Below are 16,604 nucleotides of genomic sequence, written 5' to 3' on the forward strand. Positions count from 1 at the left end.
TAGACCACACCTGGATGCAGGAGGCCCTAATTGATACCCCTACCACATCCACCAGCCTTTTTTAATGCTAACGGAGGCCCAGTTATTAAAGTTTAATTTACCCTCGGGTACTGGAACCCCTGTATAGCTTTTTTTTTTCAAAACCGTTTTTATTGAGAGTTCAAGAAAGGTTCAGTACAGCCCTCCACAGTCAGGAGGAGACTGCAACAACAGACACATATAAAAGCATGGCAGTGAACCCAGAGTTTTAGGAAAAACACACCCTAATTCCCTCCCGACCCGCCCATCCCCAACAACACCCCCCAACACCCCCCCAGCTACCCACCCCTTATCCCACCCTAACCCAGTGCACGTGATCACAGGTCAGCAACATGAGATGGATATCAGAGTTGGTGTCGGCTAACAGCCTAGGGTACGGGATCCACATCAAGAGGTAGTACATCATCAATATCAGCCGGGGGATCGAGGTCCAGCCCCCTGTAGTCCGCCCACCGTTTCCAGATTTTGTAATGTTTCCGGGGGCACCCCCTGGCTTCAAATGCAGGTACCTCCAGACCCATCAGAAAGTCCAATCCCGCCTTCCATGCACTCAATGGGGGGGCACGTTCGCTCTTCCATGCTTGGGCCAGATCACGCTTGGCCACCACTAGTCCCAACAGCAGTAAGTGTCGTTTGTAGGCGTTACCCCCAACATTTTCCATAATATGAAGGAGACCCAGCCTAGGGGTACGGGGAAGGTCCCACCCCAACACCTCCGATAGGCAGTCCCATATCCCGGCCCAGAATCTAGTTAGCCTCTCACAGGACCATACCGTATGAAAAAGCGTCCCCCTTTCAGCACCGCATCTCAGACATTCCGGAGCAGCTATGAGGCCTGCCCGCCACAGCCGCTCTCTAGTATAATAAGCCCTATGAAGGTACTTGAATTGAATAAATCTAAGACGGACAGCTATAGCCGCCCCACGGGGGGATTCAAGGGCCTCACGCCAATCATCATCATCCAAGGGGCCAACATCATCCTCCCAGGAGGCCTTCAATGTCGAGAGGGAGGGGGAGCAGTGTGTGACCAGGGAGCGGTATATCTGAGAGACCTTCTTGTCGCCCAGGTCGCCCATAAACAGTCTGGCCTCAATGGGACTAAAGTCGGGGAGTTGCTCCAACCCCACCAGGCTAGGGCCAAGGGCGTGGCGGAACTGAAGATACCGAAAGAATTGGGACCTAGACAGGCTATATTCGGAACTAAGGTCCTGAAAGGACTTAAGTGTAGTTCCGTTAAGGACATTACCGAGGGACGAGATCCCGATCGCGTCCCAACTGCCAAACCCTGACAAGGAGGCCAGCGCTGGAAGCAGACCATTGTGCCACAGCGGCGTCTCGGCCGTCAGCCTGCCCCACCACCCCATGCGGTGCAAAGCCTGCCGCCAGACCGCGAAGACCACCTGGGTGACCCTCGGCAAACCCCTCCTCCGCCTGGCCGAGTACAACAGGGTGTGGAGTGTGGCACCTCCCATCAATGAATGTTCCAGTGCATAGGCCGGATCACTACGGTCCCCATACCACCATTCGTTGAGCACTAGGAGGTGGGAGGCCTGATAATACGCCAGCAGATCCGCGGACGCTAAGCCGCCACAGTAGGTAGAGAGGAAGCAAGTACGCAGTGCCACCCGAGAGGCACCCCCGGCCCACAGAAATCTACCCAGTACCGAGTTGACACTGCGGAACCATTGCGGGTCGATTTTATAAGGATGGTTCTGTAATTGGTAGAGGATCCGAGGCAGGGCCACCATTTTGAATATGGCCGACCGACCATAGATATTAAGGGGCATACGTGTCCAGGTCTTAATGTCCATCTGGACTCTGTCCCACACCGGCTGTACGTTCCGATCCCACGCCACAGTGGTCGAGGCCGAGAGGAAAACGCCCAGATACTTCACGCCATCGACCGCCACCTGAAGGGACGCAGCCCATTGGCAGCTCACCGATGCCCCCCCCCAACACCCACAGGGTTGACTTGCGTGGGTTAAGAAAGAGCCCAGACGCCTGACCGAACACCCGCATTATCTCAAGAACGCGAGGTCCCGTACGGTGTAGGTCAGTCATAAAAAAGAGCACGTCATCCGCGTACAAGGGAATGCGGTCTGAGTGGTCCGTCCCCCACACAAAACCCCGATAAAGCGCGTCCTGGCGCACCCGGGCGGCCATAGGCTCCATAGCCAGCGCAAAGAGGTACGGGGAGAGGGGGCACCCCTGACGAGTGCCCCTGGTCACAGGAAACCGCGTAGAGATCGCCCCAGAAACACGCACCGAGGCAGTGACATCTGTATAGAGCAATTTGACGTAGGAGATGAAAACAGGACCCAAATTGAGCAGTGGCAGAAGGGCAAAGAGATAGGTCCAGCTGACTGAGTCAAAGGCACTATCTATGTCAGCCAACAACAGTGCCGCTTGGTCCCCGGTCGTCCCGATCGCGTCGATCGCAGCCTGTGCCCGTCGAATATTGTGTCGCGTCGCCCGGCGTGGCATAAATCCCGCCTGATCTGGGTGAACAAGGGCCGAGATGTGCGGAAGCAGGCGATTCGCAAGCGCCTTGGCCAGGAGCTTGGCCTCAAAATTAATAAGGGAGATGGGGCGGTACGACTCGTGGCGTTCAGGGGGTCTGCCCGGCTTCTGAAAAACCACAATTTCGGCGTGACGCCAGTCCGGGGGGAGGCTACCCCGCTCCCGCGCTAGTTCCAGTGCACGCCTGTAATGCGGACCGAGCTGCAGGTGGAATTTCCGGTAAAATTCGCTGGGGAACCCGCTGGGCCCCGGTGCTTTACCCACATTAAGTTGACCCAGTGCGTCGCCCAGCTCTTCAGCCGTCAGGGGAAGATCCAGGGCATCACGTACATCGTCGGGTATCGCCTGTGGGCGGACCGCTGTGAGGTAAACCGCAATGTGGTCGGGGGAGAGGCTCTCACGAGAGGCATACTGATGCTCGTAATAGCCCCGGCAAAGTGACCGGTTGAAAAGTCTGCTGACACAGCCTGTGGAGCATGGTACAAGACTTGTCGCCCCACTGGTACACCCTACTACGCGTAGCCAGCCACGCCTGGCGGGCCTCATCTAACAAGACCGAGGAGTATGACTGTTGCGCTTGTAAAAGCAGCCGCAGCGTCACATCATCGGCCGCCTCCCTGTGTCGTGCCTCCCGCCTTTCCACACGCATCGCAGCAGCAACAATACTTTCTTGTCGGGTCCGGCGAGCAGAAGCGCACCAGGCAATATCGACACTCCTCAAGGCCGGTTTCATGGCCTCCCATACTGTCACCGCATCTACCCCCTCCGTAAGATTGTCCTGCCAATAGCGGGCGATTGCACCGCGCAGATGCTGGGAGTAACCCGGTTGCTGCAGGTGCCACGTAGACATCCGCCATCTAAACGGCTGACGCGCCTTACAAAGGTCAATCTGGGCCGCCACGGGGGAGTGGTCGGACAGCCCGCGAGGCCGGATCGCCGCCCCCTTCACCCTGTCAAGGAAGGCCCCCGGTACAAACACACAGCCCAAGCGCGAGAGAGAGCCATGCACAGCAGACACATAGGTGTATTCAAGTCTCTCTGCATGCAGATGCCTCCACACATCCACCCATCCAAGACCATCAATCATGGCACTCAGCTTTGTAGGGGAGGCCACAGCCGCGACCCCTCGCCCCTTCTGCCTGTCTAGAGTCATGTCCAGCACATCGTTCCAGTCACCACCAATCACAGCCAGGGAACGGGGAAGCTCGGCCCACAGGGCAAACAGCCGCTCCGCGAGGGCCCATTGCAGCGGGGGAGGGGCATACACACTACCAAAGATTACAGGCTCCACACCAATCTTCCCTTGTACAAACACAAACCGGCCCTGAGGATCGAGCCATTGACGCTCATGAGTATAAGCCAATCGTTTGTGGACAAGAATGGCCACCCCCCTCGAACCCCTAGCAAACCCAGCATGAAACACCTGGTGGAAGCCAAACCTCTGCAGACTCAGTGCCTTAGTACCCAGCATATGCGTTTCCTGGAGAAGGAGCACGTCAGCCAAGTCTCTTTTTGCCCAGCGAAGCACAGCCCCCCGTTTGATCTTGTCCAGGAGCCCCCGAACATTCCAGCTCAATACATGCATTAGAGTACCAGACGGTACAAGTCGTGGAGCATCAGCCATTGTCACGATGGGTCTGTTCCTGCAACCCCCGTAACCCGACCCAGACCCCCAACCCTCCAGCTGCCAACATTATAAGAAACACGTGCATCCCATAGAACACAACCCTGACCCCTACTACCCCTACTACCCCTCTAAACCCGACCCAACCCACAAGCAACCAAACACCCCAGTACCCCCCTCCCCCACCCATATACCTCAATGAACGATGAAGTATCTGTCGCGGTATACGGTACTTCAGGCCCAAAACACAGCGCCCAAAGCCAGCCACACCAATGGATCCCAACTAGACCCCCCTTAAAACCAACTAGGCACACACCCAGAACCACCCCCCAGTCCCAACCGGAGGAGGCAGCCCATAGAATGTGCCCTGAACCCACACCAAGGATATAGCAATGTCAGAAGCAAAGCACCACAAACAAGGGGGTGCCAGAGCGCGAAGGCCCATACACCCGCCAGGAAAGAAGTCAATACTGCACCAGTCAATGTCCGTTCCATCGATCAGAGCTCAGCAGCCACAGCGTATGGACATCGATGAGAGGCAACCAGCATGCAGCCCCGGCGGGCGACAATCAGGAGTCTACGCCAAGTCAATCTGTATCAGGCTGTGTGTCCCCCAGCAGGGGATCCCGGGACAAGGACCTCCGTCGGGAGCGGGATTTGCGATGACGTTTCCCCCTGCCTGGCGGGTCGCTCCGGTCCTGCGAGGAGCTGCGTGGCGACCCGGAGTATAACCCCGGTTGGACGTGCGGGCGAAGTCTGACAGCCTCATCGGTCCAATTGAAGACGGCCTCCGGTGTATCGAAGAAATGGGTCTTGGAGTTGTAGATCACCCGGAGGCGAGCTGGGTAGAGCAGCGAGTATTGGATTTTCAGGCCACGCAGCTTGGCCTTGGCCTCCAGGAAGGAATGTCTCTGCTGGTGGACCAGTTTAGTATAGTCCGGGAATATCATAATCCTATGGTTGTCATAGAGCAAGGTGTCCTTAAGCCGCGCTTCCCGGAGAATAACATCCCTGTCATGGAAGTTGAGGAGCCTGGCGATGATCGGGCGAGGTCGCTCCCCGGCCGGCGGCTTCTGCGTCAAGGCGCGGTGTGCACGCTCCACCACGAAGCAGCGTGACAGGGTGTTCGGGGGTAGCCAGCTCTCCAGCCACTGGGACAGGAAGGCGTCCATAGGCCCTTTCTCACAGTCCTCCGGAAAGCCAACAAAACGCAGGTTATTTCGTCGCGCCCGCCCTTCGGCATCCTCCACCCGGAGCGCCAGGCCCCGCTGAGTCTGTTCCATGTCGGCAATCTTCTTCTTGAGGGCGCCAACATCTCCCTCCACCGCCGTGACCCTGGTCTCCGCTTCAGTAATGCGGGCGACCGCATTGCGAAGGTCCTGGTGCAGCAGCATCACATCGGCACCCACCGCACCAATCTTTGCATCCAGCATGTCGCGGGACTGGGTAATGGCCGTCAACAATGCCGCGTTGTCTGGTCCAGCATTCTGGCCCCCACCAGCCGCTCCAGCACCTCCACCAGGGCCGGTGAATTTGTCAATGGGTCCAGACTTCGTGGCGGCCGTGCCCCTAGTCATGGCGGCAGGAGAAATAACAGGTCAGTAGCACGCACCCACAGGGGGCCGTACCACGCGAAAGGTCCTCACCCAGGCCCCAGCCGGGGCGTCCGGAGCAGGCCACTCGGTATCCACTCGTCGCTAGGCCGCCGATCACAGGCGGGCACGCAGACAGCGGCGCCCCGCCAGATCCCAGTGTGTGCAAACTCCACGCGGGGCACCCTTCCCAAAATGTCTGCCTCCTCCGCTCTGCTCCAGTGCACCCAGCGAGCCCCAACAATGGTCAGGCAGTCCAATGTCCACAGTGACCTCCCCGGGCACAGCGTCACTCAACAGCCCCTGCAGCACGATGTAAGGGGAGGGGGGGCCACACTCACAGTAGATGAGTCCCACTGCGGCACTCCTGACGCGGCTCGGGCACGGGCCGCCTCCGTCTGGTCCACCGCGGTCCGCGAGAGTGGAGGATGCAGCACCCGCCGGCAGCAGAGCGCCACCGTCAGCCACAGTGGAGGGTGTCGCGCCCGTCAGCAATGGAGGGCGCCGCGCCCCCTGAAGGTGGAGGGTGCCGTAGACAGTGGCAGCGGAGGGTCCGAGAATCAGCGTGGATGACCTCGGGCGGGGGCCGCCAAACTCGAGGCTCCGGCAAGGCCAGGTAGGCCGCAGCTCCCCCGAGGCCCCCCACCGGCCTGGGCCCCCACCGCTGGCAAGGCGAAGATAGGCAGGGCACTCCGCAACGGGCCGCTGGCAGCAGGCAGCCCCGGAACGCGGCCAAGGAGCGGCAGCGTCGGCTCCGGGTCGAGTCCTCCGGGCCGGGCACGCCAAAACTGAGGCCCCGGCTTGTCCGACGGGTACTAGGCCGCCCGCAGCACTCACTCGCCTCTCAGCCGCAGATGGTCTCGGCGCGTTGTCTCTGGCACCGGACGGCTCCCAGTGTCGTCCGCCACGATCACCCCGGACGCGGTACACTCTTCGGGTCCAGGGGCCAGGATAAATCAAGGATAATCGTCGGGCCGGCGGGAGCTCTTAGGAAGCCACGTCCGCCATGATCGCCCGCTAAGCCACGCCCCCCCTGTATAGCTTTTAACTCTCACTTTCACGCCACTACACTGCACACTCAGTAACATACCTGTTCCGCTGTATCCAGGCGTTGAAGCACACCCGGGACACATTCAGTGTCACTGGGTGGGCCCGATGATGAAGCATGCCACCAACTAGGTTGGTCGGGGCTTCATGAACAAACAGAATGTTTTGTACCTTGCCATACAGTTTTGAGTCAAAACGAAAAACTTCACAAATAGGCTAGTCCTTATTGATTAAACATATAAACTTTGGGGATACGGACTAGCTACGTAGTCCTCTCTCTCTCCTTTGATGACGACATAGTTCAACATATGACACAGGCAGGACCAGTACTTTGCATGTCTTGACAGTTAAACATGCAAAACTAGTGCTTTTACTGATGAATGACTTGGTCGCCCAACTGAAGAGAAAAGGGTTACACGCTGGCCCCTTTGCTGTGCTAACTCCTGAATGGGGCAACTGAAGAAGGCCCTCTAAGGTATCAAACAACTCATTACATTAAGCCTGACTTGACATAAAAGTCAAAATTAATGTAACTTGTTACAGTGTGAAGCTTTAGCAAGGTTGCCACGTTGTCGCCTGAAAACTACTGTGCCTCCCTGGGCAGTCATGGAGCTTGATCCATGACACAGCTTTCTGCCCTCCTGGAGAGACGTGCCAGAGACTCTCAAGAAACAGAACAATGAGGCATTGCACATAGAGGAGATGTACTCTCCCTCCTGCAGGTAGACACTTGGGTGTTAGCCCTAACAGTCAGGCTTCAAAGCTGAAGCTGCCTTTGAATGGCAGATGTGTAACACCAAGGGGCAGGCTGCCCTATTGTTGAGGTAGAGATGCTGGCATGGGAAGCAGAGAGGGGAAACCAGTATCCCCCGAGGCGTGTCGTCCGGAGGTAGCCACACCCTGAGGGTGGCCTAGTGAGGTCTGAACACAGAGAGATGGGTCTCGCCATCTTGGAAGTGTGCTGAATGGTGCATCCTGGGGAAGCCAGATGCCACACTACACAGGAAGTGGTCACCAGTTGGAAGGGAACCTAGTAGCCCATTGGTTACCAACTGCATCCTGCCCTGAGGGCACTTTCCAAGCATAAAAAGAGCACCCCTGGCACCCAGACCTCAAATCTCAACTGACTTGGAAGGAGGACCAAAGAAGGACTACCCTGCTGCAGAAGGACCAGCAAAGAGAGGCTCCATCGCAATCTGCACTGTAGCTAATGAAGAAAGGGACTGCGCCTGAAAGTCCTGCTCAAGGGGCAGCCGGCTCCAGAGCCCAGTCAAGCCACGAGAACCCCAAGGGCCAGCCGGCTGACCTCATGTTCTCAGTACAGGGACACAACAGCTGAAGAAGCCTGCTGGGGCAAGTTGGTAGCCAAAAGTCTTCAACTAGCAACCACCACCACCAGGGAGGACTTGATGTACAGGGTTAACTTTGCCAAGGCTTCTTCGCGGTTGAGTAAAATTGCTTTGATTTATTATTGCCTGCAATATCTAAATCTACGGAACCCTCAGATGGATCTTTTTTGTGCTAGTGTTAAAATTCTTATAAACATAAAGTCTATTTTTATAAATTGGTGTCTGAATTCTTGAGTGTTATGTTGATTTCTTCTTGAATTGTTTTGGTGCTGTTTAAATGCTTAACACTTTTTCCTCAGCTACCCAGGGTTGAGCTGAGGGTTTTACAGACGAAACCTACTGGATCTAAAGGGGTTGGTCAGTTTATTACATGGTGAGGTCGCAAAGCCACACCATATATTACACCCCATCTCCTCACAGGATGCTTGTTTTCTGCTCCAAAGAGGACCTAGCAGTTCGGGCTGGACTATTCCTATTGGAGCTGGCTCAAGACTGATTTGCGTATAACAGTGTCCAGTCTGAGGTGCCATGGTTGGAAAAAGAGCAATGGGTTGAACTGCTACCCCGAGCAATTCTCAGTGGTTAGAATTATTGCAAGCAACCTCCTATCACCTCTTGTGTATTTGATGTGATGCCCTAAGTGTCGAAGGGTATGCCCAGACATGGGTCCCTTACTCACTGTGCCACTGGAATCAAGCTACACCCGACTGAAGAACCCCAACCAGGGTGAAACAGGTCTTGGGAGGCTTGTGTTCTGGTTCAGAGAGGACTTGACTTGGAAGTTTGGCATGATAAGCAAAAGAACAGTGGAATGGAATGTTACCCTGAGCAATTGCCAATGGTTAGACTTATTGCAAGCATTCCTCCCTTCACCTTTTGTATGCTTGATTAAGGTGGTTCTACATGTGCTGCAAAATATAGCTTAGCGTGTAAGCCATGTGGCCACTACTACCAGGACGTTGCCCCTTGTAAGGGTCCATCTAGACTATCTCTCTGAAAGCGCATGTCCTGATCCGGGCATCTGCTCCATCTGTAACTTCTTATGGGTGACCTCTTAGCTCAGTGTGTGTGCCTATTCTCTACTTGCTGTCACTTTTGGGCATAGATATATGGTATCTTTCTAAAAATTATGTTACATTTTATAATACTTAATTTGACAAATTGATTGTTTCAGGCAACCTGGGACAGCCACACTGTGGATTTAATTCCCAATGGAAGTGACACCTCAGTGGATAATTCTAACAAGTGGGTATACCTTTAAACCTTTGTAGCGTTTATTGTTATCCTTTTTAATACTGTGTCTAAAGTGCACTTACTCCAGATTTGTAGATTGTGCTCCTGCTACAGAACTGATACAGGTAAAATAAGCAGATCAAAATGTCCTATCATCTGAATATCCATTAGCCAGTGCACTGAAAATCATTGGATCAAACTGACTAACAATCACCTTTCATACTGTCCATTCAATATCTCTCCCACACTGATACCACAGTAAAGGATCCCCACAGTTATGAACACCAACACACTGCAACAAGCACTTATACGTTTATGAAGTGATATACACATTTATTTGTTAAATAAAATGAGATAAAAAAACATTATCATAAAAATGACATTAATGATCTATAGTCTAAATAAAAAAATAAAAAATGTCCAGATTTACTAAGGACTTTCATCACCATTGCATCACACAAGGCAATGCAAGCACTTAAGTGAGATTTACTATGGCACGCAGAGCCACCTTATGTGCACCTTAAAAACCATGTAGTAACAAAAGGCAGCACGAGTCACAGCCTTTCGTTACTCTGCTCTAGGAAGACATTCCATAGGCGGAGTGTGGGTGATCCCATGAATTCCTGCAAGGTTTTTGGTGCACAGCTAGATTTACTAACGCTAGTAAACCTTGGAATGCGTCAAAATGCTACACCTTCCCAGGCGATAGGTTTATTTCTCCTTTTTCTACCTGTACTGCATTCTGCAGCACACATTGAGAGATGACAATGGCCACAGAGGTTTTTGTACAGGAAGGTGCCCCTTCCTGCACAAAAGCAATCCTGCCTTTAGAGCCTGCTCAGAGAGAGAGCAGAATCGCGCCCTATGTATGTCAATATGGTATATTTCTACTCTCTCCGTTTTATACAGCGCAGCAAGTTGTCTTGTGTTGGTGTGCGTTACCTTGCATTGCTCCAATGCTCCAATATGCAGTTTTTATGCACTTCATCCACCATGTATAGTGTAATCTTTCAAAGAGGAATTAATTTCCAGAGGGATGGTGCAATATACTGCAGGCTGCTGTGGATTGGCTTAGGAGTTTATTCCAGAAAGGCTGCTGTCCACTAGCTGGAGAAATGTGGACTAGTTCATTCCTTCACCACTCATTGTTGTGGATTATTTTACAGCTACATGTCATTAGTAGGGTCTTCAGAATCATGATGCTTGATTTCACTGCGAGTACAACATAATTAAGTTGTTTTGTGCTGTTTTTAATTGGTGTCACTGGATAAGGGATAACATTGGCATACACCATATGATGACAGTATGTTACTTAATATAATCGCGTCTCAGTGATGCTTTACTGTTTCTTATAAACAATTTGGCCTGGTCCAACCAGGCCCCGGTGAAGTGGTGAATAAAGGGAGGAACGCTAATTGACAGTCGTGCGTCATGATCTGAATGTTTTTAAAATATAAAAATCTGACCTAAAACGGGGAAATTCAGAATAGACAACTGCAAAGTCACATGGAGTTAAAGTTGGACAGATGAATAATGCATTAATACTTTCAACTCTTCGTCATACATGCTGTATGGGGGCACTAAGGCCAAACAAAATACCTTCTTCTTTGTTCCACTTTACCACTTTCGCAACTTTATTTTTATTTGTCATTAAAGAGCACACTTTTGGTTTGAAGATACATAATAGTCATTTTCCGTTTTTTTATTTTTGCGTTAACAAGTCCTTTTTCTCTTAGATTGAGATTTGTGTTAAAAAAACACTTTAGGGTCCTTTCGTGAACATTTCATGATTTAGAGCAGCTACTGATCCAATTAGATTGCACTACTGAATACTGACATGAAGAATACCGACAGACAAGAATATCGAGGTAGAAAATATCAAAAGGTAAGTGCATATAGGGACATATAGATTTACTATTCTTAATGCCACATCTACGTACCTTGTAGATATATGTACCACATAAATACATATATGTGAAGATAGGTATAGCAAATCTAGACTTACCTGTCAATATTTTTCCCGATATTATTGTCCTCAATATTTACGGGAATATTTACCAATATATCATGCAGTACAGCACTGCCCTGATTGATAGGGATTTGACAGAAATGCACCATATTTAACATTATACAGCGCATTCTTGTCTTTTCCCTTCGCTGGCGCACAATATGCTGCCTAGCGCCAACGCAGGTGCCCTTGCACCATGGTGCAAGGGTGTCAACCCTGTAAGCAGGATTGTTTATGTGCAGGAAAGGACACCTTCCTGCACAAAAACAATCCCCTGAGGCATTTTTCTCTTTCTGGGTGTGCTGCAGAATACATAGAAAGAGGAGAGGAAAACGAAAATAAACATATTTCTCCTCATTACACATCACCTGGGAAGGCTTAGCATTTTGATGCATTCACAGGTCTACCACTAATGGTAAATCTGGGAGTGCACCAAAATCCACTAGTGGATGTGTGGGAACACCCAAGCTGCACCCACGAAACGCTTCCCTATTCCAGAGTAGTGCAACGTATCGATTAGTGCTGCGTTACTCCAGATTTATCATGTGACTCAGGGCCACGCAAGGTGGCCTTGTATGATTTTCTAAAACTTGCGTAGCAGTTGCATCAGCTGTGCGCCCTCTTGCATGACGCAATGGCGACACATCTGCTTGATATATATGCCCCTTAGTACCCTCAATATTCTTTTTTTTAAATAAACTTTATTTAAAGGTTTACATGAACACAACAACCATGAGTGTGCACTCAGTAGCCAGCAAAGGAACTGTGTATACATATAATACAGTGGTAATGGTTCAAGACATCAGCCCATCCACAGTACACCTCACTCCCAACTTTGTAATAAGGCGATACACATTTAAAACATTTACTCCCCCTCAGTATTCGCAGAATTCCCCCCTGCGGTGGCGCTTTGTGAACCTGTCTGGAGGCCATCAGCCATTAAATCATGACAGAGTTCCCTCCAAAGCCTCAAGTCTTCCTCTAATTTCTCATCTCTGCAACACCTCTTCATATGCACTTCCTCAGCTAGTGTTCATTCACGCACATCCCGAATCCATGCTGAGATCTCTGGAGCCCGCACCCCATCTATAAAATGGCAACTCTGCACCTTGCCAGCACCAACAATAATTGCTGGAGCCTGTACACCATCTTGCTTTGTTTTTTGCTTTTGAGTATCAATCCAGTGTTTAGGCGTTAATAGAACTCTACTATTCACATGACCCCTTATCCGCCCGCACCTCCGACCAGAAGTTGCTGACTGCAGGAATTTCCTATGCCAAATGTAAGAAATTGGCCCGTTCTTTATGACACCTAGGACATGAATTAGGCCTGTTGGGAGCCATGCGATGTATCCTTTCCGGAGACATATGTGTGTGTGATGTACGTAATTATAGTGTATTAATCGGAAGAGAGCATTGCAAGAGATTGTGTGTGTGAGCACCCCTATCCCCTACCAATCCTTATCTTCCAGTGGCTCCTCCAGGTCCGTCTTCCAAGCTGTGAATGGGGGAGCACTGGCATCTGCCCTCATTGCCCTGTACAACAATGATATGATTCGCCCGCCTTACCCGCACGTAAGTATGATATCTTGTGTCTCTTTAAACCGGGGTATCATACGTGGGCCATGTTTATTTAAATATGTTAGCTAAGGCAGCGTACTGCAGATATTGTCCCTGCCCCAGTCCAAAATCGCTACAGGGCTGTTCAAATGTGATGAAGCTGTTGCCCGGGTATAGATCCGAGAGCGAGTAGCACCCCGCCCTCCTGCCATGTCCGAAATGACATGTTAGCCATCACTCTCCGGACCGGCGCCAGATCCCACACGACAGTTCCCGAAGAAATGGGGCGTGTTTCACTATTCGCTCCACAAATGTCTGCCACATGCACGCTGTCTTCCTAGCCACATCCGGAGCTGCTTCAGAGACGCCTGTGCCCACCATGAATAAGGCTGGCAAGTCAGTGGCTGGTACTCTATCCAGAAGGAGCTGTTTCTCCCAATGGTCCCTCCTGAGCGGCGTAGTAGTAGAGCTCCATACTGGGAGCCTCAAGTCCACCCCACTCATATGTATGATTTAGCGTAACAAGCGCCACTCTTCTGCGCCAGCCCGTCACTAGAGGTCTATCAGTATGGAGTCCAGAGCCCTAAATATTCGTCTGGGTATGGGGCACAATGTGTTCTGCAGCATATAGAGGCAAACAGGGGAGTTTCACCATTTTAGCTATCACTAACCTTCCCATCAAGGAGAGTGAAAGAGTGTTCCAAAAGCCAACTGCCCCTTTAATGCATCCAGCAATTTATAAATATTAAGCTGTAATATTTTGAAAATCTCACCCACCACGTGTATGCCCAGGTACCTAAAGTGACCAATCTCCAATCTCAAGCCCAGCTAGGAGAGAGACTCCGCACAGCTGGCAGCCAAACGAGCCAGTAGGAATACCAGTGATTTTGACCTATTTAGGTGCAACCCAGAGCATCCGCCTAACTCCTCCAGTACCCACAGCAGCCTTTGGACCGCTTCCTGAGGCGAGGAAGACATAGAATAATGTTTCATCCACGTACAGCAATATAACCTGAGATGTCCCACCAACACTGATACCTCAGCAGGCCAGATCCCTATGCACCCAGATCGCCTGGGGCTCTATTGCCAGGGCAAACAGTAACGGGGAAAGCAGGCGGCCCTGTCGCGTCCCCCTCTCCAGTCTCCACTAGCCTGACCTGCTGTGACCCACCGGTACTGTATCGCTGGGTGCCGTGTATTGGATAAGCACCCATCGTCTAAAGCGCGGGCCAAATCCGGCTATCCTAAGCACCTCCAACAAGTACCCCCAATGCACAGAGTCGAAGGCCTTTTCCAGATCTATAGAAACTGGGGCAAGGTCCTCGTCTCTTTGTTGTACTTTGTGCAGGATATGTGACAACCTCCTGATATTCATGCCTGTATTACGGGTTGGTATGAACCCACATTGATCCTCATGTACCAAATGAGTCTTATGAGGGACCGGTCTGGCAGCAAGGGCTTTGCATAAAATTTTAACATCCGAGTTTGTCATCGCAAGTGGTCGGTATGCTGAGGGATCTTGATTGTTCCCTTCTGGCTTAAGGAGCATAACGATTTCTCGTTAACGCATTGAGGGGGGTAGAACCCCTACCTCAAAGGGCTCTTCAGTTACCTTCAGAAGAGGTTGTACACGCTGATACAAGTAGCTCTGCAAAAAGGTCATAGGAAACCAATCAGCCCGTGGGGCCGTGGTTCCGGGCAGGGCATTGCCTCTTGCACTTCCTCAACAGTGATTTAGTCTTCGAGCTCCTCAACGCCATCTGGCGATAGCTGCGGGAATGCCAAACCCTCAACAATTGGGGCATACCTTTCCGCTGTTACTCCAGTGTCCACAGTATAGACCCGCTGTAAATGTTGCTGGAACACCTCCAATACGCCAGCCCTGGTGTGAACAAGTGTCCCCCCCCCTCTGCTTTCAAAGTGGGAGCTTGCTCCCTTCGTAGTATCCAAGCCTGCAAGCGACCTGACTTGTCACCCTCGGCATGCATCCACTGTCAATATTGCGTCAGGGTGTACTAATCCAGTCTATCCCAGATGTCAGCTATACGCTTGCGCTGTTCGTGTTCCCTTTTGCCCGCATCCAAATCAGTTGGGCTCCACGCCCGTATAGCCACCAAAGAATTCTCCTCTCTGTCACGTTCCCCAAGCAGTTTCCTCCTCAACCCGTACACAAGCCCCATACTTGCACCGTGGGTCACTGCCTTTAAGGACTCCCACTCGGTGGCCCTCCGAGTTGTGCTTCCCTAATTTGTCTCTAAATAATCTGTAATTGACTTTGCTAATGCAGCCTTCCCCGCTTCATCTTCTAATAGATCGATGGGAATTTCCAACGCCTCAGCCCTGAATAGGATTCCCCCACCTCAATGTGCATTGCACTGGGGAATGGTCAGACAAGAAGTGCGCCAAATGAGTTAACTTCAGCTCGGGGAATACCGGCACACCCGGGACAAACACTCTGTCCAGCCTACTCTGTGTTCTGTGCGTCAGTGAATGGCAGGTGAATAAAGGAATTGTTGGATGTGACTCCCTCCATATATTGTTAGACTTGGCATCTTTTGGCGTGTTTCCCCTGAGTTTTTGCTTTCTGCACTCCCGGGTTTGACTCTGTTGTTGCTGGCGTAGTGTTTCTGCGCACTTTTATCACTGCTGATCAGTGGTAAGTGCAACTGCTACTGTGGTAAATTGTGTTATGGATTGTTGTTTCCATGATTGGATATTTGATTTACTTGTTAGTCCCTAGTAAATTACACTGCGTGTGCCAGGGCCTGTAAATCAAATGCTACCAGTGGGCCTGCCGAACTGATTGTGCCACCCCGCGAGTAGCCCTAAAAAGGCAACTCAGACCTGCCATAGCAGAGTCTGCACACAGTTGGTAACTGCTGTGTCGACTTGGCAAGTGCAACCACTTACCAGGCCCTAAACCTTCCCTGTTCGAGGAATGTGGGCTGCTGAATTCATATCTGTGCATAGATCGCCGCCTAGTGTTGGGTCCGGATGATTGCACCTTGTTGTCCTGGAAGAGTCTTCAAAGTATCACTAGGTAGGTGACTCCTCCCCTGGACTACAGTGCGCATGGGCATCTTCTCCATCCTCAGATTGTTTTTTTCCGCCATTGGGTTCGGATGTTCTGTAGTAGGGGATCTCTGTGTATAGTCATAATCTAGTGAATAGTCCCGCCCATGTGCGTGGACCCCGGAGCAATCAAAAATAATCTCTTAAATTGTCAAAACATGCAGAACTGCACCGACACTTGAGAGAGAATTTAAAGACAGATAATGCAGCCTATATCCACAGGCTACACTGTCCAGTACTTCAACTAGAAATTCCACCAAAATCCACAAACAGCACAGCCTGTCCAGGGTTTTCTACAGAGAAAAACCTTGCCTTTAACATCAAAACCCTCTGGAATGATAGAGAGGAAGAAGTGGACAGACAAGCCCCATAGGCTGCCATTATGTGGCTCAGAACAGGATACTGTGCCTTTAAGAGAAATTTCCAGAAATCTCACAGTATCCCAGAATGCACTGCAGGTCCCTTTTACTTTCAGTTCTTTTTTCTGGCTCCTGCAAGCAGGACCCTGGAGCTTTGAGCTCTGCCTTTTCAAGGGTTTAATTAGTGATTTTTCACTTTTTT

General features: G+C 51.3%; 1 protein-coding gene across 3 annotated transcripts in view; it reads left to right on the forward strand.

The window, feature by feature from the left end:
* Positions 1-16,604, forward strand: part of LOC144818569 (E3 ISG15--protein ligase HERC5-like) — a 511,308-nt gene that overhangs the window by 426,002 nt on the left and 68,702 nt on the right. For all 3 annotated transcript variants that reach the window (XM_078676100.1, XM_078676101.1, XM_078676102.1), the window contains one exon: positions 9,346-9,416. In XM_078676100.1, the coding sequence (XP_078532226.1) occupies positions 9,346-9,416 (71 nt within the window). The remainder of the gene's footprint in view (positions 1-9,345; positions 9,417-16,604) is intronic.

This window comes from Lissotriton helveticus, chromosome 2_1 (genome assembly GCF_964261635.1).
Source record: "Lissotriton helveticus chromosome 2_1, aLisHel1.1, whole genome shotgun sequence".
NCBI lineage: Eukaryota > Metazoa > Chordata > Amphibia > Caudata > Salamandridae > Lissotriton > Lissotriton helveticus.